The following is a 25,287-nucleotide window of genomic DNA, read 5'->3' as shown; positions in this document are numbered from 1 at the left end:
GCACGGTTTTCATAAGCGTTTTTATTAAAAGTATGTATAATCTTTTATTAAAAATTCAAATGCTTCTTAAAGGAAGAATTTAGAAGTGCTTCCTAAATAATTACATTCATGGCATGGCGTGACATGTATTTGTAATTGAAATTAAAATAAAGAGTTGAATTTCGATTATAGATTGCGCATGTGTTTATTTCATATAAAAAAGTTAGACTACAAGTGAAATTCACATGAACTTTTAGATGGGAAGTTGTATTCTAATTTTTCGAGAACTAATTCATCAATAATTCATCTCTTTTACTTATTACCATTCATATCCCAATTTCAAATAATTTAGTAAACAACTTGAAATTCGAATTCTAACTTCTCCTTAATCAAACTCATCTTTAATTTAATTCCTCATCACCTGATTACGAATTAGTAAACAAACCCTCAAAATTTTCTATAATCAGAGTAATTAGCTGATCAATACCATCATACAGTAGATCCCGTAGGCATCACAACAATTATAATTATTTTAATTATAGTTTGTTGATGAATTATTTTTTGTTATCCTAAAAAAAAACTGGAATGTGATTGCATGCATTATAATATTAATAATAAATGTCATCATTTGTATAGTCAAAGCAAAGGTTGCAAATTACAATGACAGTTGGTCGAATAATTATATCTGACTCACAATTTTAATACATTAATTAATAATAGAAAAACATTGGTGACTGACTGGTTACTACACGACAACATGGCACACATGGTTTGAGAATAGTCATATGCTGCTGCAGTGCTGCTCCTAATCACTCATGATGATTATAAATAATTCAAGAATAATTGTCATTGTCTTACTCCTCCTAATCCTAACCCTCAAACCTTCTGTTTTGATTCATTCTTACTTCAATTGAAAATTTTACTAAATAAAATATAATGTATAATATAATAAATTATTTCATTACTAATATCATCGAGACTTTTTATGATAAAACTTCATACTTATTAGATATTGTAGGTGGTTAAGTTGATGACAATATCCGCTAATAGTGGATGTTGGCTCGCTTATCCAAATTTAGCATGGTATCGAGTGGGTTGATTGATTGGGCGAATTGGGCCTTTACGCTTATTCAATATGTGGTGTTCATATGCTGAGCTTGAATATTTACTCTATCATTTACCCAATACGTGGTGTTCACGTATTGAGCTTGAATGATTAACTATGATGTGAACTTGGCTACACGTGTGGTCTACTATGTAGTAGTCCCACGTGAGAGGGCGTGTTGAAGAATAAATCTCACCCATACTGAATTTTGTAGGTGGTTAAGTTCAAGATAATATCGGTGTTGCTAGTAGTAATGACATAGGTTTAACAAAAAACGAATAGCATGGGTTTAGCCTAGCTCTCAAACTCTCTATTAATGAACCCACACATCTCATAGTTTAGAAGCTATGCTTGTAACAGATTAAAGGTGTGGGGTGGCCTGGTGGTGCTTATTCCTTTTAACATTGGGGTAGTCTATTCTCATCTCCCTCATTTCATGTGAGCCTAAACCAAAAACCAGAGACATGTCTAAGCTGGGTGATGACGAACTAGGCCTCATCCTTAACTGGATCACCGACCTAAATGACAGACGATCATTTTCTGAGGTCTGCAAGCAATGGCTGAGAGTGGAGGGGCTAAATAGATCATCACTTCGTCTTCTCGAACCCGATGCTCTCCTTCAAGTCTTACCCAGATTCCCAAATTTAGTCACATTCGAAACATCAAAGTTCATCACCGACGCCGACCTCTCATTCTTGGCCCAAACATGCCCCAAAATCGAGGTCATCAACCTCAGTCTGAAAACTCCACGTGAAATTTCATACCAATTTGATGAAGTATTGATATTTGATAATGTTGGTGACGAAGGTCTTTGCGCTTTGGCAAAGGGGTGTCCCAAATTGTCCAAGGTTTTGCTCAGAAGGAGAAAGAATATTGGGAATTTCGGAGTTGTTTCGCTATTGAATTTATCACATAATTTGACGTATTTGGATTTGGGTTTTTGTAGCTTGGTATCGGACCAAGCCTTAGAAGCAATTGGGTCTGCAAATTCGATCAGCGTCTTGAGTTTGCAAGGTTGTTCATTGATTACAGATCGTGGATTGGGGTTTTTGGCAAATGGGTCTTCCTCAAAAACCATGAAAAGGTTGAATCTTGCGGAGTGTGATAGAATCACAGACTTTGGGATCTCGCTTTTGGAGCAAATGTGTTGCTTGTTGGAGCTGAATTTGGCTGAATGTGGCCCAAAAGTGACTGATATTGGAGGTCTTTCAATTGCCGCAATTCAGTCTCTTAAAAGATTGAACTTGTCATGGCTGGTCAATGTGTCAGATCATACGCTTGTTGCTCTAGCTGAGAATTGCCTGAATTTGGAGATGGTTGATTTAACTGGTTGTGATTTGGTAACTGGAGCTGGCATTCGTGCATTTGCAGGTCATAAGTGCTTAGAAGCTCTTGTTCTGCGTTCTTGTTTCAATGTTAGTGACTCTGATGTGGTACACACTGTGCTTAGATGCCAGTTCTTGAAGTCTGTTGTGTTGGATAGAGGACTGAGAATATGGATGTTGCCTCAGACACAAGAGAGCATTAGCAGATTCGCGGAGTTAGTTTGGGCTTGAAAGATGGATGCAGCAAACAGCTGAGTTGATGTGTTTTGGGTTGTGCTCTGCTGCTTCATGGGTTCAGCCAACTTGTATATATCAGTCTCTCAAACATCAGATGAGTAGTTTATCCATGTTAGAGCTTTCAAAGACCTTGGAGTAAAACTTATATCATGTTTCATGTTCCTCTCTCTATTTCGAGATAGAAGAGAAAGGTATATGAAACATGGGACAAAGAGAAAGGTGTATAAAACATGGGATATGGAAGGTTTTTGGAAGAATTTGAGATGTAGTGCTATAAATTCCCAGAACATTTTCACTTTCAGTGGATGATTGGATTCTACCAACTTGTACTTTTAGGAGATGGGAGCTGTAATTGTTTATACAGATTCATATATGAAATCCTTTATTTGTAAACTTAAGAGATAAGATACCACATGCCTGTTAACTTTACCATTCCACTAAATAATGTGTAGGTTAAGCTACACAAAGTTTGTGCTCAATTTGTTGGGGACAAAAGTAAACAATGATGGGTATGGCTGTACAGTTCCATTACATTGCATACATGATAAGTTGTTTGGTTTTGCCATCAAACATCAATTGATATGTAGAAGAAAGCTCTGTTTCTTTTAGGGTTTGGGCCAGCCCATCCGCACTGGTCGTGCCATGGCCCAATTAAGAGGGTATGATTACAAGGAGGCACCTGCAGCCTTCGATTATATTTGTTACAACTTCAGAATAATAAGAGGGAGAAAATTAAAATAAAATAAATGGGGTCATCTTGTACATTGAGAGCCTTAGGTGCAATTCTTTACAGATTCACTAATGGGGTCTGCTCCAAATGCCCCAACTCCATGGCTCTTCAGTGTATACATATCTTCATCTTCTTCCCTCTCCTTCAATTCTGAATTGCACCATTCTAATTTTCGTTATGAAAGTTGAATTTGGAGCTCACTTTGTGGTTCAGGGAATGGCCTGCTGAGTAGAAATTTATCATCTTCATCTTCAATTTCATCATTGCCTTCATGGATTTCGACCCACATACATGGCAGTGCTACTGTGACAAGAACCATATGGACCGTCTCTCCTCTCTCTATGGGCAGACGTTCCAGCAAAATCGCTGGCCGAAAGGTACTCTCTTTCTGCTTTGCCAGTTGAATGCCACCTGTTTGATGAAAGTCCCATGTCCGTGTGTCAGCGTTTTGTAATCTGTATAATGTCCTAATATAGTTCAAGGGTCATTTGATTTGTTGGGTTTATTTTGAAAGTTGTCAAATTGGTAATGCAGGGGGCTCAAGATGCAAAGAAGGCAAAGCTGTATGCGAGGATTGGGAAGGAAGTTGTGTCTGCGTAAGTTAGTTGCTCTTTCCGTCTTTTTCTTTTAGCGACCTTAGCACCGAACCACTGCTTATTTCTAGTTAGGATATTCAGTCTGTCAAGAGACAGTTTATCTAGTTGCTGATTTAGCATTGGTCAAGCTCGAATCTTGATCTGTATAAAGACCAAAGTAATCTCCTAATTCATAATTAATGAGAACTAAATAAAGTTTCATAGTTTCAACAACGAGGGCTAAGGCTATCGGGTATTGTACTCTGCCATTCACTTTCGGTGTGCCAAAATGGTGCAGTGTAAAGAAAGGTGGTCCAAGTCCTGTATCAAATACGGCACTAGCTACTGTGCTGGAGAAAGCCAAGGAGCTTGATGTACCCAAGGAAATTTTGGAGCGCAACATTAAGAGAGCATCTGAGAAAGGACAAGAAGCTTACATTGAGAAAGTATACGAGGTTTGTTTCATGCTATTTACTAAATATTTTTTGGTTCCTGCTTAAACGTTTCATGTTCATGATTTTATTGGTTGATATTAAATAGTTGACTACATATTCTGCTTCTTGTGTCAGGTATATGGATTTGGTGGAGCTAGTATGGTAATTGAGGTTTTGACCGACAAAATAAACCGATCTGTGGCAGCAGTTAGAGAGGTGGTGAAGGACTGTGGGGGAAAGATGGCAGATCCGGGATCTGTTTTGTTCAAATTCAGGCGTGCTCGGGTTGTAAACATAAAAGTTTCAGATGCTGACAAAGATCAACTCCTTTCCATTGCTTTAGATGCTGGTGCTGAGGATGTTATTGAACCGCCAGTATATGAATATGATACTGAAGAAGATATGTCAGAAAGGTAATTCCACTAGAGAGCTAGATTGCTCATGTGTTGTAGTTGTGATCTTAACTCTAATTTCTCTGGTTTTTCTTAACCAATATATGACTCTGCTAAATTGAAATGATCCAATAAATGAGTCTTGACCCATTTCACTCTGCCTGCAAACGCAAGATTTTCACTTCTGATAATAGATTTCATGCTCATTAAATGGGAGGCTCAGCCTAACCGGTATGTGTTATAAAGTAGATTATGTATCCAACCATTTGTGGGCACTTGGTTCAGTCAGTGAAAGGTGAATCTATGCATATTCTCTTGAGAACTTAGATGCTTTTATTAGAAAAAGAAGAGAGTTGTGGACAAACAAGCGTGCACGCACACATACACTCAAATAATTGTGAAGTATTCTCCTTTCTTTATGCAAAATTTTGATTTTTATTTTGGTTTCTGGTAGCTATTATAAAATTGTAAGTTCAGCAGAGAACTACTCTACGATACTTTCCAAGCTACGTGACGAAGGAGTAATTTTTGAGACGGATAATGGTTCTGAGCTACTTCCAATAAGCACTATTGAGGTGTGTCCCTGATGCACAGATGATTGTTATGACTTTGATCTCTTACAAGGCTAAAACTTCTGGTCTGATGCAGGTAGATGACGAGGCCTTGGACTTGAACAAGGAACTTATGTCCAAATTACTTGAGCTTGACGATGTTGATGCAGTGTATACTGACCAGAAGTGACCAAAATCTCTATCTTTAGTCATCATGTAAGCGATTGAAGAGCTATTGGCCTTATAATACATCTATCCGGTTCGTTTTCATTTGACCTTTTCTATCTCGAGGAAAGTATCTGTCAGATCATTTAAAGAGGAGAGAAGGATAGGGGTTATTACCTTTCTGTTCTCCCTAGGAAGAAATATTGATCTGCTGTATTTTCATTACTAGTGAAATTATGACGAAGAAGAGCAAAAATTGAAATATGATTTGTTTTGGAGAACAAAAAAATTCATGAATCACAATATAAGATTTGAATCTCTCTCTCTCTCTCTCTCTCTCTCTCTCTGTGACGCACACACAGAGGCTAAACTTGTCAAGAATCCACGCTTGCCACCTTCAAAACGAGAAAATTTTCACTCCAAGACATACCTTTTAATTTTCTTCTTTGTCTTGTTATTTTATTTTTTCATTTCTTCCTGCATGTATGGGTCGTCCGTCAACGTTAATTTATGAGAATATTGCCTCCACCAACTTATGACTGGTGGCTCTACAAAATTGTTTTATGCGGCAATTGGTTTACTAATTAGAGCATCTAGATTAACAGAGGATGTAGTTGGTATAGATGTTTTTTTTGTTTTTTGTTTTGTTTTGTTTTGTATTGGTTGAGTACACGCGATGGGAGAGGGGGTTTCAGATAATGTAAAGGTTCATGTTTGCTCCTGCTGTAATTATGAAATAAGATGGTTTTAATAATTAATTAACTTGGTGAAGGCGTTGGCAAAGTTACAAGGTCGCTGAGAGGCCCCACAAGCATAAATATATCCCTCTTCCATGGAAGAAGGCTTATGCTGCAATGTCCATCCCTCTTCCATGTCATAAACTGTTGTCGTACTTAGTTTGCTTTGTGCCTTAATCATATAGTTTAATCAAGCTCGTTAATGTACTTGCACACGATTTAACCAACAAATATACTGATCGAGCTTTCGATACTGGGACTTATAACTTGCTTGCAACACTCGCTACAAATAAATATATATATGAACATATTTATCACACTACTATATATAATATATGAGACTACTTAGGCTATATATCCGCATGTTATTATTGTGCGGACGTCATTGTAAACAAGGAGGATATTAGGGAGGGATTGTAGAAAATACATGATGTCCACACATCCGCATAGGAGAAAATCTGTTTCTATGTATACCTAAACCATGAGCTATACAATCAATGCAGTCCAAGTAGAAACATTTTCTTTTTCTCCTGGCTAGCCTCTGAAGTAGAATTCGTATGAACTATATATCTAGCTCTTTGAATATATATTCACTTTATTTGGAGGGAACCCAGCATCCATGCAGCCCATATGGAAGGCCATAGGGGAACTTAGCTCTTGCAATCTCTTGGAACGTGGATCCATCTAATAACAGTGCATACCCATCTCCATTTTTCCCACTAACCATCGAGATTACAACTCCTGCAGCCACAAAAATTAAATCATTAATAAAACCTTTTTTCCTGAAATAAATAAATAAATAATGCACAATATAATTAAAGAATTAATTAATTAATGAGTAATGCTACACTTACCACATTTTTATCTCACATTTCTATACCACATGATGTGGCATGTCCATATTATATGTCACATCAATTAAATCAATGAAGTGTATTTTAATTAAGACAAATAGAAAAATAAATACTAGAATAAATCATAAAAGAAAAGAAAATATTAAATAATTTTAATTGATATGGTTGTCCACCTCAACTGCCACATAAGATGGTATAGAGATGTGGTATACGAATGTGGTAAGAGTAGCATTATTCTTAATTAATTCTCACCATCATCTTCTTCGGTTGCCCCGGGTCGAGCCACAAAGAATGGTTCGGAGGGTACTGCCCCCTCATCATGCCAATTCTTAGCCTTCTTGTTCACCAAATCAATCTGCAATTTATATTTAAATTAGTAAACTTATAATGTTTGTGTACCATTAATTATTTAATTAGTTTGATTATATATGATATGCTATACCTTGGTGAGGGTGTTGGGGAAGTTGCATGGCCGCTGAGCCCCACAAGCATAAGCATATCTGTATTGTTTGCCCAAGTAGGCAGGGTTTATGCTGCACATGTCCAACCCTCTTCCATGTTCGTTTGGGTCTAATGCTGCTTCCAATTTTCCATATGCACTTCCATCAAATGGTATTCTAAACCTTCCAACCCTGAGTTTTTAAAAAGCCAAACAAATTAATGACCTAGCTCCACATTAATGTTAAGTAACATAAGATGTTACACGAATGAACTTTTTTACGTAATTTAGATTCACAATCTAACAACATGAGCCGTAATCGAAAAAATATAAATACCTAGCATCTGGCAATACATCTTGGCCAATATATGAGCGTAGGTTATGTATCCTCAGCTTGTCCAGAATCGTTGTATCAGCGTTGTGCTCACAACAATCTGCAATGACCGCCGTCACCCTCCCATCCTCATCTTTTTCTTCATAAGCATTTATGAAATGGAACGTTATGTATAATGGCACTTCCACACTCGCCACCTACAAAATTAAAATTAAATCAACATCAATTTTGTTTATAAAAATGTATAACTAATTACTTCCATATGATAAAAATACAATCGCATATATAATTATCAAATAGAGCAAATCAGTAGGACTTACAATGTTGCCACTTGCTTTACACATGACATGCATAAATGCTTTAGATTCAGGGTGCCACTCAAACTTGTACAATGGTGTGGGCTCGGCCTTGAGCAAATTCCCAGCACAATATCTCAATGGCATTTCCGGTACAATTATGTAGTGCTCTGTCACCGGAAATGAGTGCACCCAACCCGGTGCTGGTCCACGACTACAAGCAACCCGCCCAATCACCTTCCTCTCGTTGGTACCCGGTTCCATCCTGACTGCCAAATAACCCGGGTTGATCAAATCGGGTAGTAAAGACAGAAACTCGGTTTCTGTCACAATAGGATGTGCCGAGTGTATCAAACCCCCCAATGTATCACTGTACTCAAATTTCCCTAAAGTGTCCAAGGTGGCAGGGTCTATGACTATAGATCCTTTCTGGGTCTCCGTAAGGCACACGACCCGACCATCTGCGAGCATGACCACTCCGGTGTTCGCGTTGTCGGTCAGAGATGCCCCAGAGAATAGGTTGGCTAACTCGCCTATGTAGGATAGGAAATTGTCGGGCTTAGGAACCTCTGAGAATTCACGGTAACATAACTTTTGGGTCTTCATGGCAGCCTTGTAGGCCTCGGATTCAATTTGGCGGTGGCCGGCGATGAGGCGGCCGTCTTCAAACTGGAGTTTGACCAGCATGGCGTAGCCGTCAAAGAGGTGGCGGAAGTTGTAGTCCCCAATGTGCCATAGCCCTGGACCATTTCTTAAGTACGTCCCTTTCTGCATGTGACATTAATTTAATTTTATGACCTAGCTATATTTTGTACTATTGGTGTTCACAATTATTAATTATAGTTCCAAGGGATTAGAAAATAGATTTGGAATGTGACTCTGATACGTAAATTCAACCTCAAGTATAAAAATAATGGTAATAAAATAATTGAAAAGGGAAATATACTTTTGCCAGCCCCACGTATTTCTGACACATTATAATGTAAATGTGTGGCGACAATATGATGATCAGTTGATTAATTCATTAATCAGACGAGTTTAGCTTATAATTACAAATTATGCCAGCAAGAAACACACAGGTCATTATGGACAATCTTCTCTATCTGTGCGTGGTAGGCCTCTCACTCACGAAGCGATAAAGACTAGGAAGAAAAAGGATTAAAATAAGGTAAGAAGAAAAGGGTTGCTTTCTACAGCCTTCTTCTATTATTCCTGTTTCCTGCATAAAAATGTTGCAGACATACCCTATTTGGATTACAAGATAGTAACTAATTTGGCTCCTTTATTTTGTACCCTATGTGTCTATTAGGATTGTTCTCTTATTAGTGTATTTGGCCTCCACAAAAGTAAAATTTTGTCTTTATAATACATAAAAGATGTTTATGTTAACGTACTATCAACTTAAAATCATTTATCAGATGAGATGATTTTTTTACATAATGTACGGTTCAAATTCACAGTTTAGTGATATAAATCTGACAAGAGGGCATTATAACAAAAAAAATTGTACGTTAAACTATTTGACCAATATATTAAATCTTTGATATAGAATAAAGAAGTACAAGTTAATTAAGTTATGCTCACATACCAGCCAGAATGGTATTTCTCCTTGGACAAGCAGCTCTCCTTCCCATCTCTCCTGCCGCACGCTGGTCCACGCCACGTGGCTCCGGTTGCCACTATTGCCGCTCTCTCTTCTCGGCAGCAGAGGAGCCACAGCTGGTAATGGCGGACTTGCGACATTCGTGGACACCAAGCCCCGACCATTGTGTTTCTTTCTAGTGTCACTCAAGTTCTTTTTCAATGGATTAAAGCCATCTCTTATATTTTGATTGGAGTGAACAGAAGCTGTTGGCAGAAAAAAGGAGTTTCCAGAAGTGCCGGAAAATGTTATGGAAGCCATGAAAGCAAAGACTGGCAGAGAGCCGAGCTAAGACTAAGCAGAAGTGTATTCAAAAGTGGGTTAAAGAGTGTGAGGTGTGATTGGTATTTATATATGTATAGGAGGGCCTGCACATAGGGCAAGTTAAATAATTACGAAACTATATATGCCACATGTCCCATGCGATGCGTTTACATGTTGGAATCTCAATGGGTGGAATTCCCTTTCACTACCAGACAAAACTTATTATGCCATAATTTTTTTTTAACATTTTCTGAGAAAATATCGAAATTTGAATCTATGGTGCGACTACCTCCAAGTTAACTAATTAATAAATTATGTCGGCCTTTCCCGAACAGTCACATGATTAACAAGTAATACACATTTGCTGATCAATATGTTTTAATTTTTAATTTTCTACATAATTTTTATGTGGAAATGAGCCGATAATTGGTCGCATAATATTCTCTTATTAGATATCTGATATGTTGTGTTAATGTGATGGTTTGATAAAGGTCCAATTTCTTGATGGTTTTGTATTTATCTAACCAATTACCATTACACCTGAATTTATATATATATATATCGTTAGAGTTTTAAATTTTTATTGAAACATCAATTTATTTTTTATGAATCTTTACAGGTGTTCTGGTTTATTTCTCACGAATTTTGAATCAATTTGGGTTGAGTTTCATGCATTTGATCTCCACAATCGTACGTACATACAAGCTTGTTATTATATTTTTTTAATATTCTAATATTGAGTATTTGTCTCACATTAAAAAGTTAAGAATCTAGCATAGACTTAGTAAGGAATTTGACTATTTCTCATATTACCAATTAGGTTTTGGCGTGTAACCTAAACTTTTTTCATGTATAAGGGAAGGTTAGCTCACGCATGAAGTCAGATGGCCACACATACTCCATACTACCCAATTAAGTTGTCGACGTGTGGTTTGAAATTTTGCCACTACATATATTCTCTCTTTTTCATCATGCATGTTGAAGCATCTTTATGGGCATATGTTTTCTTCCTCTGGATATAGAAATCCTGCCTCGTAGGCATGTAGCTGCTTGGAGTGTCATACTTGCTGCCTGTGACGTTGCTTAATTACAACGAAACATATGAGAATATGGCCAACGGAAAATCCAAAACTTTAAAAAAGGGATCTTTTGTAAGAAATTATGCGAATATATTTGTTAATTAATCACATCATCCCGACACCTGGAAGAGGAAATTAAAAACAACTATTTTATGGCTAGAGCTCAATGAATAGATTAATATATGTTCCTTTGAATATTTTCCTCTGCATTTTTACCATTTTAATTTCTATATATATATTCATGCTCAATAATCCCACCTCGCAAATCTCTTAGCAAAATTAGATGGCATCGTGTAATGAGGCAGCCAGCTTGAACATGGCCTGATTTGTTTTATGATGAAATATATACTACTCTTAATCTGGTAATTAATTATTATTATTTTTAAAAGTAGTTAATTGAAAGAAAAAAACCCTAATGGGGTTCGTAAGTGGGTGCCATAGGAGGAGGGGGAATCCACCACCGCTGTGGTGGGAACCCATTGGCAGTAATTAATTATTTCATTGCATATGATTTTTTGGTAAAACAAAGTGGATTACAACTTTCATTTCGAAATCAAAGATCGATGCGATATCAGTTTTGTTAAGAATATGATTGCCACATATATATATTTGTGGTTCTGAAAGCTTCCACTGAAAATGTGGGATTGATCTTCCACCGAAATGCATCAATTCTGACGTATCCTTAAGCAAACAAGTCACTATTAGCTAGGATTATGGATTATTCGAATATAAATAAAAAAATTCCATACTCGCGAGTTTAATGTTTAAAAAAATTGGGATTTATCGCAATATAATTTGCGTGAAAATCCAGAATAGGAAAGAAAGCCTAATTTGCAAAGAAGTTTTTTTATAAAAAAAAAAAGAAAAAAAAAAGAAAAGAAGAAGAGACAAATGACGAGGAAATTAGAAACTAACATTATGGGTGATGAAATATATGGCCGTCCAAAGTGGAGGTGAGAGACAAAGTAGCCTTGTTTTGAGGTCCAAAGAAAATGATGATGTTTACCAATTTCCATGAACAATCCTCCATTATGTTTCATGATTTGAGTTTCATTTATATACCCCCACTCAAATACTTAGTCCATACCCATTTAGGAAAGTGGAAAACTCAACTTGATCTTAATGTATTTCTACTATAAGGGCTCTGGCCCTCCCACCACTTAATTAGTTTCTACTTGATACCAATCTACTTTTCCAATTTCAACCTTTGCTTCCACATGGAAAACAAAACTTGTTTGCACCTCTTCCTAAAACTTATTATATGGCATTATATAGTTATTTATAAGGTTTAGTATAATTTGAGTGACAAGTTAGAACTAAACGCTTGAGGGTTTGCAAGGGGTTTGATTAAGAGCATCATTTACCCTGCATATGAGGTCCTAGCTAGGTTTGATTCCTCCCTCCCCACTTAATATCTCCTGTATGTATGGTTTAGAAACCGAATTTGGTAAAGGAATTTTCAAGGACGTACGTATGGTATGATGTAAACCCCAACTTAAATTATTTGAAAAATGATTAGTGGCCCACTTGAGCTCTGATTAATTAACTTAATAATTGCCTTAATTCAAAATCATGTGTGGTTTTGCTATTGGGCGACTACAACTTCCTGTTTCCTGGTGAAATCAAGACCCTTGTAATTGCTTCTTCTGTCCCTTCATGCCCACATTGATTCCCACAGATTCCCACAGAATGTAAATCAAAGACTGACACAATGGCTCGAAGGTGGCGGACAAAATTAGGGTTTCCCCACAAAAGCAACACCTTGTTTAATTAAGCTTAATTAAACTTGTTAGTGGATGGTCCAAAACCATGATTCTGGATGTGGCCGGTGCCTGATGCGAAGTGACGTGTCAGCTTCTCATTTTGCTAGTCGTTAAGTCAGCCCTTTGTTTTTTAAGCTAATTCAAGTCAATAAAGCAAACTGATTCCATTCATCGATTCGGAATTAGTGGGAAGAGAATCCATATTCTTATACACTTTGAAGCATTACAAAAAAGCGTTCATGATGAATCATTATTTCATAGAATTTCCAACGCGTACGTACGTAGGTGCTCTTAGAATGCCTTCTTAAGTAACACAAGTCCTGTATCAATGTTTTATAATGCGGGGTTGAAATATTCAGCAAAATTCATTTGTGCCATTGGTTTTGGTACCTTGCTGTATAGTGGGATGAGACTGAAGGTTGGATGTTTGAGATAGATATTAATTTGTCCCCAAAATAACTTGCTCTCTAGCTTCGCGAAACTAGGTGTAGGTCTGAGGTTGTCATCAAGAACAGAGATAGGATTATATGTGTGGGCGAAGGAGGGACATGTAATAATGTCAAAGAAATTATTATCAAGTATAGACCCAAGAGTAATTGCATTGGGGGGCCACTACAATGGTTATATGATCTGTTATTCTTCAAAATATGAGATGCAGCTATATAATCCAATATGTATAGGAACAATTGTGGGGGGGCCAGGGCCATGGCAAGCCCTAAAGGTGGCTCCATCCCTGGTTGTCATGGCACCTCCACCCACACATATTCTTCATCATTTAACATCTAATATGTAAATATTTCAACAAAATTGAAAAAATTATGCTAATGATAGCCCCAAATGTACTGGTCTAGCTCCGTAACTGTACACACACACACATATATATATATATATATATATATATATATATTGAAAATCCATGAGAGAAAAAGTAAACCCCTTCATCAACATTCTTTATCATGCATTCTATATGCTTGAAAAAATAAAAGGGTCTTCTTCCAAAATATATTTGGAACGTTGTTAACTTCTCCAACATGTTTACGGCTTAAAAATTATAATTAACAATAAGCAAAGATTAAATCATAATTAATGGCCTTGTCTTTTTTTTCCATGGCGGTCAAATTGTGTAGCTCGATCGTTAGATGATTTTGTTTGGTAATGCACAACATTATATTTATCGAAGTGAGATGGGTCAGTTTTGTCTTTTGATGTATGGTTTTCTCCAGGTGTCTAATTTGCTGGGCAATGGAACACTGTATGGTGTTTGTATACATACGTATGTTTTTTCGTAAAGCACATAATCGGTGAACTATGTCGTTTATGGATCCATGTGTATGTTTCTTTCGTAAAGTTAATCGGTGAGCCAAATAGGTTTACAGGTCGAAGCTTATCCAGCGTCAAGAGAATATGGGGTGAGCCGCAGGTTAAAAAGACACTATTGATGATTGTGACTTGAAAATTGACAAGAGACAATAATAATATAAGTCTCCGTTTGGGCTTCTTGTTTTTTCATGGACAAAGAAAATTGAACTGCCAAGACTTTGTCTTGATATTTAAGAGGGAAAAAAAAAGGATACTTTCTCTATCTTGACACTATTAGCATGTCATGAGATGTTACTGCCATATCGAATTTATATTAGTTTCTCTTAAGTTGAGTTTATTCGAGATTAAATCTATTTTGAAAAACATATGGATTAATAATTTGGAAAGAAAACAATACAGATAAATAAGATCTCTCATAGGATCCATAAACAAGGTCATGGTTATTATCAACAGATAAGCTTCCTTTAAGTATCTTATTCAAGAGCTTTAGGCAATAAGAACTCTATAAATAAATTCAAAAAAATCTTAAGCATTATTCATAACAAGAAAGAGTAGAGTGACCATCGGAAATAATAAACTACAGATTTTTCCGGATTAAAAGATCTCTCCATGGTCTAAAAGTTTTTATTTATTTTATCAAACAATAGGCGAGGGGGAAGAAAGTTGAGGTACTATAATTATTTAACATGTGATGGGATTAAGGTTTAATAATAGTAGTTAGTAGCTAACGGGGTTTAGTCCAATAAAAAATTGCTTTGACTTGTAGACTAAAGATTTCATATTCAAATCCCCAAGATATCATAATTGTGTGTGTGTATGTGAAATCCCGCTCTACCTGAAGTTTAGACTATCGTTTGCACTAAACAAAAAAAAATAGTATTAGTATAGTAATAATAATAACACTAATTAATAGTTTTAACAAAGCAATTGGAGTTCTTTTCTTGTTTCAAAGCCCATTAGATTTGAATGTTTCATTATCATCCCACTGCTCACTCGACCCTTTGTTTGTTTTTTTATCCTCCTCTGGTCCGTACAAATGAGACCCAATATAAAAGTCTACAGTGAAATGGAGTCTTATTGTATCTCATAAAGTTCCCTATTCGAGCAAGGCCGAAATTTTGTACAATATTGACCCAGCCCAGCTATACTGCTGTGCACTGGTCAGAACAAGTTAGCCTAAAACTTTGTTCAAACGTTTACATCAGTGGGCCAAACCCAAGCTATTTTCACAAATTTGGATGCGAAATTTCTGATATCTTTTCAAATCCTAAACAGTAAAAGGTGTGGAAGATCTGCTAATCAGAGGGCTTTATTTTTTATCAATTGCTCCAGTAGTTTTTCACTGTTTCCATGAGTTTCGAACGTTTGCATCAGTGGGCCAAACCCTAGTTTCACAAAATGGGTGCTAAATTTCTTGTATCTTTTCAAAATCAAACCCTAAACAGTAAAAGGTATACAAGATCTGCCAACCAAAGGGCTTTCTTTTCTTTCTTTTTTATCAATATCAACAGCTCCAGTTTTTCACTGTTTCCATGAGTTACGATGCTGCAACTTGCCATGCAAACCTTCAACCCTACTGTCACGAACATGTGGCCTCATCCACTTGTCCGTCGGCACTGTTAAAAAGTACCCCCGACACACACACATATTGATACGTACACTACCAAATAATTGTGTGAGAAGACTATACGTATCAATATCCACATGTCAAAAGAAACATCTTGGACGACAAGAGAAGCAGAAACATAAATGAACTTTGTCATTACATATCAATCATAATGTTTGACGGTGCCGGTTTCTTTCCCCGGCTTTGGAGTTTTATGGTGAAATCATCGTCCAGTCCTTCTCAATGTCGCAAACTTAATTGCTGATAAACAGGCAGTCATGGCCTGCTAGCTGCAGAGTGGTGATAAGCTCTGCAGGATGCAGCTAGGGTTAGATAGGTAGCTGGGTATAGTGGTCGTTACGGGCCAAAATTCACATGGCTCTGATTTACTTTGTCTGCCTAGCTAGGGCTATGCATCAAGCTGCATCCCATGACAGCTTAACGTATAACAGAGAAAACTACTGCTTACAATACCACATCAATCAAATCTGTCTATATATTTACTATGTCCCAGCACATAGAAATCAAACTTTGATGAGGCCCTTTCAGAGCTCTCTCTCTCTCTCTCTCTCTCTCTCTCTCTCTCTCTCTCTCTCTCTCTCTCTCTCCATGGCTTTCATAGAAATTGTTGCTATCTAGTCCACCACATTAAGTGGAATTACTAAAGGTAAGGGTAGCAAAGGATTTAGAGAGAGATAAGACGGTGTCAGAGTAATGTCCTCGTCTTGCCATAAATTAACATCTATAATGTTCTTCTATCTATTGTCCGATTAAGATAAGGAATAAAACAAAAAAACAGAATTCCAACAACAAAAAGTATAATACATATGTCAGAATATTGTAATTTGTTTGCAAAGAGAAACGGCTCATTACCAGTGTCAGAGGCAGGAATTTAAGTAAGAAGGAGTACTCTTAAAAATGATAACCTACTTTTTAAGAAATCCCTAATTCTATCACTTTTCTCTATTATTTTTTTCTCAACTTTTTTGTATGAATAACCTAACACTCTTTCATGGTAACAAAATTCATATAACTCAAAATAAATTTACACCTGAAAACAAAGAGAAGAGCTGGCATTTAAGACTTTAGAGGAAGTTTATAATATTTGTACAAGATCACTAACATAAAATTTTATGTACAACAACATTTGAGAGGGACCAGTGCCCACGCTGGGCATGCACTGGCTCCGCCAATGCTCATTACATGGAAGGATGAATAACTCTTTTACATGTAAGGAGAAAATGGGTCAAGTATTTTCCAACAAATGGTACGCTTTTATAAATGACTTGTGTACATATACTTACTATAGGCTAAAAGTATAACTAAGAACATTGAGAATATAAACACCAAACCACGTAAGCGTTTGAAGATTGAGAAATACTATTATATCGAAAGTTGGTTATGGATATATAATCTTTAAATCACAAAGATATACCTTGAAAAGAAAAACATAAATGATAATTCAGATTAAAATCTCGTTTAACAACATAACATGTTAGATTGCTAGAAAGAAAAAAAAAACGTTGGGACGACATTGAATTACTAGCATGTCCTACATGTTCAACTAGCCATACAAAGGCTCATTATAGGTTCTGGAGCTGTCACTGAAATGAATAGTCTAGCTTAGCTATAGTCCATCATGTCCATGCACACGTGAGTTGCTTTGAGACGTCACGTGCTGGTGTCGTTGAAAAAAAGCTCCAGGGGAGGAAAATGGCCGGTGTGTCAAACGCCGCAAAGTCGCCGTGGTCCATGTTCTCCTTTCCACTTGGGTCTTCTCATGGATTTTGCATCCTCTACATTTTTCTGCCTTTGAGCCACAATATACGGTAGTCCACTGATAATTGGACACGTCACATCATCAAAAGGTGCGGTAAGTGCATGATGTGGACTTCTACAATCGACGGCCAATAATTTCCACTCTCATTTTGCACCTCTGATTAAGTCTCTGAACATGCACGGTTTGCTTGCCCGACATGGACCATCAAATATTATTTTTGTTGAGTACACTTTCGAATTGCAAGAGAGTTTATTTCTAGGTGAGACCCACCAAATTTTACCCTATAATTATTCAGCTAAGTCACTTTTGGTCCTCGGAGTTTGATACTTCAATCACTTTTGACTATATAGTTTCAATTTCGTAAATTTTGACCATGTAGTTTCGTATTTGTAGTAATTCAAGACAAATTAGTATTCTGTCAATTTCTTTGACAATGCAAGAGGCAATTTCGTCAATCCAAAATCCTTGAGTACAAAAGCTCGTCTGAAACCCCCTTAATTTCATATTAAGGCATGAAATTGGTCATTTGGGTTTAGGATTCTTCAAAAATTGGGATTAGTGGTTGAATTTCAAGCCATAATATGAAATGGGGAAAATTTCAAACAAGCTTTTACGCTCAAGGGTTTTGGGTTGACGAAATTGTCTCTTGCATCATTAAAGAAATTGACAAGAATACTAACATATCCTTGAATTGCTATAAATACGAAACTACAGTGGTAAAATTGACATAATTAAAACTAAAGGGTCAAAAGTAGTTAAAGTGCCAAATTACATGGACCAAAACTGACTTTTGGCCTAATTATTCTGAAAGATATCATATGGCATCCATATGGAACATATAATTGATGACTCCCGTACTAAATTATTTGAAGGGAAAATACTTGGATCCTTCCCTGCAAGAAGCTATCCTTCTTTGCATACAAATCATAATCAAACATATACTATGCATAAGCTTTCCTTACAATAATTTTAATGAGTAACTTTTACATATGCGTCAGATTGTGATTTTGTAAGGAGTGTCGTTATTACTGACAACTCCGTGAGGTAATTTGATATTTCCGCTACTTTTTTCCAACATTGAATGATTGGTCTCAACGGAATTTGGATATCTTCCATGCCGACGAAGAAAATGAAAAGCCTTTTGTCTTATGCTTTGCCAAGTCCTTTGGATTTGCTTGCACATGACGATGAATATTTCTTGTTCCCACTAGGGCTTTAAGACATCTCCGGTTTGTCACAATCCAGAGAAGATAAGCCAATAATTTTCTTTTGTCACTCATAGGCATCATCCATGCAATCATCAAAATAATTTTCCTGAGTATTGATTGATATCGGCAAGCTTAGATCAATCAAATGCATGATTAATTAACAAGTTATCGACCTCGAGAGGACTAAACATATATATCTTGTGGCTTTATTTTCAATGTGGGAGAGGTAAGGGGTCTCTTTCTTACCCTACATTCACCATTTATTTCAAACAAATTTATCTTTTCGGTCTCCGTTTATATGCCATAAATAGATATACATTTTTGTCTCATTAAAAACAGTTATTCATCCAGATTGGTCCATCCAAATAATAATAATAATAATAATAAATTAATGAGAAGGTATCAAGATGCTAATTAATATTTAAACCAGTAATAGTTAATGCTTTATTCTATATAGGATTGTACTTAAAACCGTTGAAGGAAAACCATCCACTGAATAATTTCAAACTCATGCAGCATATGTGTTGTGAGGGATATGAAGAATTGTCTTACATTGAAAAGTTACGAAACTTATAACATCGACTTAAAAGGAATCAGGCAACTTCTTCTATTACCAAGTGATTTGGGAGCTTTTTTCCTTTTTGTAAAAGAAAAAAACTAATAGACAAAACAATTGTTTGCTTGGTTCAAAAATAAAAGCTTGCAATATGGTATAGCCATCTTATAATTTCAAGAACACCTCTGTATTTTCATTCATTCTGTTTTCCAAATGCCTCTGATTAGAATCATGACCGTAAGAAGAAGAGTAGCCGTTAGGGTTTTTCAACATCTAATTTGGGACATACGATTATAAACGAGAGGTGCTTATTACAAACAACATCTGTCGCATAAGAATCATTGTCACAGCAGGCGGGCCCCGTAAAGTACGGCCACCTCAAATTTACAATATCTTGTGAGACCCACCTAATAATCTGGTAAAACCTTACTCGAGGGTGAGTAACAGCCTGGACGTATGAGTATATATCCTAAGTGGTGAATATTGCGACACGTGGAGACCTATGCGAATGCCGACAATCATTATTATCACAGTTTGCTCGCATTTCCTTTTATGCCCAAACGCGACACCGATTGGGACCTGACCCCGGTTTAGTCGCTACGGGCCAATGCCCGGTCTTGGCTACTGCCAGTGGCCAGATGTATTGCCACATATGCAATTACATTACTGCACCTCAGTCTTCCCCTTTTGAGAAGAGACTATGTCCACCCAAATTTTGCACTAGCGAGCAGCCATGTTTGACATTCGCCGGGGTCATGGATTGCCATCCAAAAAAATTCGTCTTTTCACATTAACTTGATCTCGTAACACAATGATTAAATGACCCTACACAAAACTTATTTCATCAACAGTGCCAAAATTTTGATGAACTTTAGTTATCAAATGATAAGACAGTTACATGTATATACAATTCTTCTGAAAAATTCTTGCCTCCTTATTCCTGTGGAAAAAATTTCCTCGTCCGCCACGAGTATGACTACATAATTTTTTTTAGGTCGGGATGTGGTTCCAGAGATTCGTCCTTTTTAATTGTATTAGGAAAGGGGTTCTCATTTTAAAGTGTGGGTCTATTTAGCTTTTCTACTTTGACCTTTGCTCCATATCAATGTAAGTTACTAGTATGCATGATGAAAATGGAATGGATGAGCTGCTGCTTGCTTATGAGTTGTGACTAATTTTTTTTAGAGAAATTTATTCACTTTTACATAACCTTTATTCCCTTCGTTTTCAGCCAAAAAAGAAATTGATAATTAGGGCAAAAGTTGGTTTTGTGTGTTCTTGGTGGTGGTGGTGTGGGGTACCGAATGGATGCATGGAAATCTATTTCTGGGTAGCTAGATTCTTAGACACAAACAATAGCCCAAGATAATGCTTAGTATTGGTGTAAACAACTATAAAAAAGGCTCTTATGAAGCTGACTTCCATTTCTACTTGTGATCAATCACAGTCAAGAATCTTACTGTCTCCACACCCATCTTCTCAAAAGAGATCTCCATTTCCCTTCTCTCTTTTTTTCTTTCTGTTCTTTTGTGCTTTCAAAAATTTATAAACGTGCGTATGTATGTCCCTTTGAAAAGAAAGAAAAAGAAAAGGAGTGCGTAAGAAAGTGGGTGCCTTTGTTTTGGGCCAATTCCCGAGGTTGAGAGAAACAATCGAACAGACACACCAAAAAGCAAGAAAAAGGTAATCTCCATACTGAAACGATGTCTTCCTTCATAATAATGCCAACAACATTATTCTTGTCCTGTGACGATTACTATTATTTCAGCACTTAACTCCCAAATAATCTCTCTGAGGATTATGGGCCTAAGATGCTCAACTATTTTCAAGCCCAAAGGTTTGTCATATCCAATAAGGCCTTGTTTAGTGAAGAAGAACTTCCACCTAACATGTATCATTTGATGGAATGTGTAATTTATATATATATATTTTCCGTTTGGCCGGTAGGATAAGTAGTACAATTAGATGAAACTAATCCAATTACATGTTTGTACTAAAAACTGAACATGGATTTAGGATAAAAGATAATCCCATTGGCCTCGTTTGGTAGGCAAGATAAGTAGTGAGATCGAATTAGTTCAATCTAATCTTTTATTGTGTACTCAAATGTCCATGAGGATTGGACAAGAGCAAATCCCTCCATATATAATGCATTATGGGAATGTTTAAAAGCATGATTAATTGTGCTTTCCATACGACACGAAAAACTTTTTTGTGCATTCAAGTTTAATATACTTTTTAAATAATAATTTATTTTATTTATCAACTCCTCATTTTAGGGGGAAAAAAAAACTTATCTTATCCTCCTTTTGCCTTCCTCCATACTCCTCCTCGACCCTTTGCTTTTCCGAAGACCATAACTCTTATCTCTAGAAACCCAAAATGAGCCTCCTTCATTCTCCTCCTTCAATTTTACAGATCTCCCTTCTCCCCCATCTTCCTCATCTTGCCCACCGTCCTCCCCAACCACAGCATCCCCACTGTGGAAAGCACTTGGAGCAGCTAAATAATAGGACTAAGAATAAGAAAATTCAAAGAGACGGAGACAACGATTCCAATAATCCAATGAACAATTGTAAATTGAAAATGGTGATATATATATATATATATATCTCTTTCTCTGTTGGTGCTGCTCTAAATTCTTATGGATGTGGTCGACTACGTTCTTTGTGAAATGAACGAAAATGAAAAGTTTGTGTTTTGTAGGACAAGCCTAATAAGTTTGTAGTTGTTCATTGTTCCAATTGTAAGACAAAACGATTTTTCTTTGACTGTATTGAAATATGGTAAGTAAGAATTAATATGTTGACATTTTTAACCCAATTCTTAAATCTAATCCTATATTTATTTACGCGAGTTTGGTTGCAAATTTTAATTTTAGTGAGCTTATTGTGTTTGCATTACTTGAGAGAGAGAGAGAGAGAGAGAGAGGAAGTGGTGGTAGTGGTTGGCAACCCTTTTTTTTTTTTTTTTGAAAAGTAAATACATTAGGCACATATGAATAGTTTGTGTGTCAGCAGTAGCGGAGCCATAAAATTTTCACAAAGGGGGTACCTTATATATTGAAATATATTTTTCTTTAGGGTGACAATGAAACTAATTTTTTACTTTATACAAAATCCCTAATTTTTGTACTCTATTATTTTTCATATTATATTAAAATTATCTACTGAACATCGATCCAAGGAAAAAATTAAATGAAATGTAATTATTAAAAATACACACTAAGAAAATTTGAATGGTAATTTATCACTACAAATCGAAGTACTACAATAAGAGATGTGAAAGGGTAGCAATGATAGTGAGAAAAGGAAAATTAGAAAAATACAAAGAAATAAATACATGGGCACTTCACAATTTGGTTTGAAAAGTATGATTATATTACTAATACAATAGCCTAAAATAAAATTTGAGAGGGGGCACATGCCCACCCTGGGCCTTAGCTCCCTCTGCCACTATGTGTATGTACAAAAGTCAAATCAAAAGTAGCAATCGTTGTTGTCAGATATATGTCATATACGTGCCCATAAGTATTGAGTTTAAGACACCAAAAAGTAAAATCATGCCCTATGAACATTAGAAACTCCTATAGAGGAAACCAACTAACAACCATTCTTAGATTGAATCAAAGATCAGGACCAATAGCATCTATGGTATTATCGAAAGAGGACAAAGGACGGCCAAAGACCAAGAACGGTCTCTTTCCTGTGCTATCAAGAACGAAAAGAAGCACAGGAAGGAGCATGAATTGTGAGATGTTATAGAGATAGATGGTTATGAGACTAGTCCAAAGAGTCACTTTTTAAAGCTTCATGACCATCAATATAGAGTACGAATAATTGAGCCTTTTTGGATTAAAGAGCACAAATAACAATTGTGTTCAAAACCAGATATTTTAGTAGTGCCAGTCACCAAATATAGCTTAAGTGATGATAAACAATAGCACTTTAATTTGGGTGGGAAAATTAATTATGATTTTATGATTAATTATAAATTTGAGGGATTTAGGTGCACCCATCAAGATCAAGATATGATGACTCACATTAGAAAACAAGATATGCTAACGAATATGAGAGATTAGGTTATATATATGAGTCACGGCTATGGCCCCAAAGAGTAACAGGTCCTAAAGATACATATGGAAAAAAACAAGATATTCAAATCAACTAGTTGAGCATCTTTAACTCTAAATCTTCTCCTAAAACCCCAAAAGAAGGATATTCTACTTTCTACTTTAGGAAATTGGTGGTCGAGATTAAAGCAGACAATGATGTTGTTTAATTTCCTAATCAAATAATTTGTTCCCTTGCTAGACACTGACCTGTCCACTAATATACTTAGGACTTTACCTCCACCTAATTATTATGATTTTTTTGTAACAGGTATACTCCAATCCTAATGCCTACTTTGCTAGATTAATTTCTCCTGCACAGAAAATAATATAGAGGAGGTCCCTCTTTTCATTCTGTACATTTTAAATATAAATAAATAATAAAATGGGAAGGCCAATTAAGCTAGGGCAACTCACCTCCATACTTAGTTTACGGGAGATTCTTTAATAAGTATTTAAGTTAAGGATTAATTATATATTTTTAATTTCGATCGTTGAATGATATCTTAAAGAGTACCAACACATTTAATGAATTCAATATTCCAATGACTAAAATTACAAGTATATGTAACAAAGTCTTAACATAAAATACTTATTGGAGAATCTCTCCTAATTGACTATCTTGTTAATGGGATACAATAGATGATCATGTCGATGTTCTCAAGATCACAATAATTTTCTTTTTGTCTTTCTCACTTTGTTTGTTCCTAATCTTACAGGTGTCAAAATCCATCCATTTTCGACCAAGAGATTAGCCTTGCTAATGGCAAATGACGTTGGGATTTTGCTAATAGAAAAAGTGGTCTAGATTGGACACTAGAAGAATAAACGACATATGGAATGATATCCCAGTTTTTTTCTCTCCCCTCGAACTAAAGAAAGTAACGTTGGATGTACAATATTACCAACTAGTTTTTAGTCTAGTGTCATTTGGTTGAAAGATGTATTAAATTTGACTCGCATGAACGACGATAATATTATATATATTTGTGATGAGTTCGATATCTAGTTGTGATTAGCCTCATTATAATGGTGTATTGTCCTGTTGGAAAAATATTTATAAATGTTCTATTTTTTTATAATATAAAATGTGTATGTTCAACATATGGTTTGAGATAAGAATTTTGAGTATTTTATTAGTAGTCTTTATCAAAGATAGTGATGCGATGGCGACTTCTAGACACACACATATATATTAATAGTGTGGTAGGAGAAGATACAGGCTTTTTAAATATCAAATTGAAAAGAACCCAATTGAAAGATTGCATTATAAAAGGAACCAAAACCCACCGAAGGATATAATAGTACACGTCGGCAAATTAACTCATGCATGATTGTAATTCTCTATTTATTGTGTTAATGTATATTGCAATATGTAACCGGCCTATACCAAATATAGATAGCAGCCGAAAGGAATGGATCGAAAAGGAAAATAAATTTTTTAAACAAATCACAAGGAAACAAATCCAAATTTGGTTCTTTATGGCTATTGTAATCGAGCGTTTTGAATTTTATCAATGATATTTTTATCGTTTTATAAAACAAATAAAAAAGTCAATGGCCACTAAAGTAGAGTTTATTTTATTTATTTTGGTATAAGGAAAGACTTTATCCAAAGAAGGTGAAATGGTATCCAATTAAAATAGAATTCTGAATGTCCATAAATTTGGTTTAAACAAGAAGACAGATTCATTTATTCATAGAAGAGAGAGAGAGAGAGAGAGAGAGAGAGGATGACGTTCCTTTTTGGCAAGTGCCTGCCTGCACGTAAAGTTTTGTTGTTTAATTGGATTACAGAAATAGTA

The 25,287-nt window shown here is 35.9% G+C and overlaps 3 protein-coding genes across 3 annotated transcripts; 2 read left to right on the top strand and 1 right to left on the bottom strand.

Annotated features, from left to right (window-relative positions):
• The first annotated feature begins 1,420 nt into the window (after nt 1-1,420).
• On the top strand, nt 1,421-3,039 carry LOC103320215 (F-box/LRR-repeat protein 16-like). Its single transcript, XM_016791375.2, has one exon. The coding sequence runs from the start codon at nt 1,549-1,551 to the stop codon at nt 2,638-2,640; it is 1,092 nt and encodes a 363-aa protein (XP_016646861.2). The 5' UTR covers nt 1,421-1,548; the 3' UTR covers nt 2,641-3,039.
• Nucleotides 3,040-3,194: 155 nt separating this feature from the next.
• Nucleotides 3,195-5,811, top strand: LOC103320214 (YebC-like protein). The gene is made up of 7 exons (XM_008221856.3): nt 3,195-3,489; nt 3,590-3,753; nt 3,911-3,972; nt 4,250-4,406; nt 4,521-4,798; nt 5,232-5,352; nt 5,426-5,811. The coding sequence occupies exons 1-7, from the start codon at nt 3,393-3,395 to the stop codon at nt 5,516-5,518; spliced, it is 972 nt and encodes a 323-aa protein (XP_008220078.2). The 5' UTR covers nt 3,195-3,392; the 3' UTR covers nt 5,519-5,811.
• Nucleotides 5,812-6,497: 686 nt separating this feature from the next.
• CCD8 (carotenoid cleavage dioxygenase 8) lies at nt 6,498-10,116 on the bottom strand. Its single transcript, XM_008221883.3, has 6 exons — nt 9,742-10,116; nt 8,178-8,921; nt 7,861-8,054; nt 7,527-7,716; nt 7,337-7,439; nt 6,498-6,971 (listed from the first exon to the last, which is right to left on the bottom strand). The coding sequence occupies exons 1-6, from the start codon at nt 10,054-10,056 to the stop codon at nt 6,826-6,828; spliced, it is 1,692 nt and encodes a 563-aa protein (XP_008220105.2). The 5' UTR covers nt 10,057-10,116; the 3' UTR covers nt 6,498-6,825.
• Between the last annotated feature and the right edge of the window lie 15,171 nt (nt 10,117-25,287).

The sequence above is a fragment of the Prunus mume genome, linkage group LG2 (genome assembly GCF_029339155.1).
Source record: "Prunus mume cultivar Tortuosa linkage group LG2, ASM2933915v1, whole genome shotgun sequence".
In the NCBI taxonomy this organism is placed as follows: domain Eukaryota; kingdom Viridiplantae; phylum Streptophyta; class Magnoliopsida; order Rosales; family Rosaceae; genus Prunus; species Prunus mume.
This window is presented reverse-complemented; position numbering and strand designations above follow the sequence as displayed.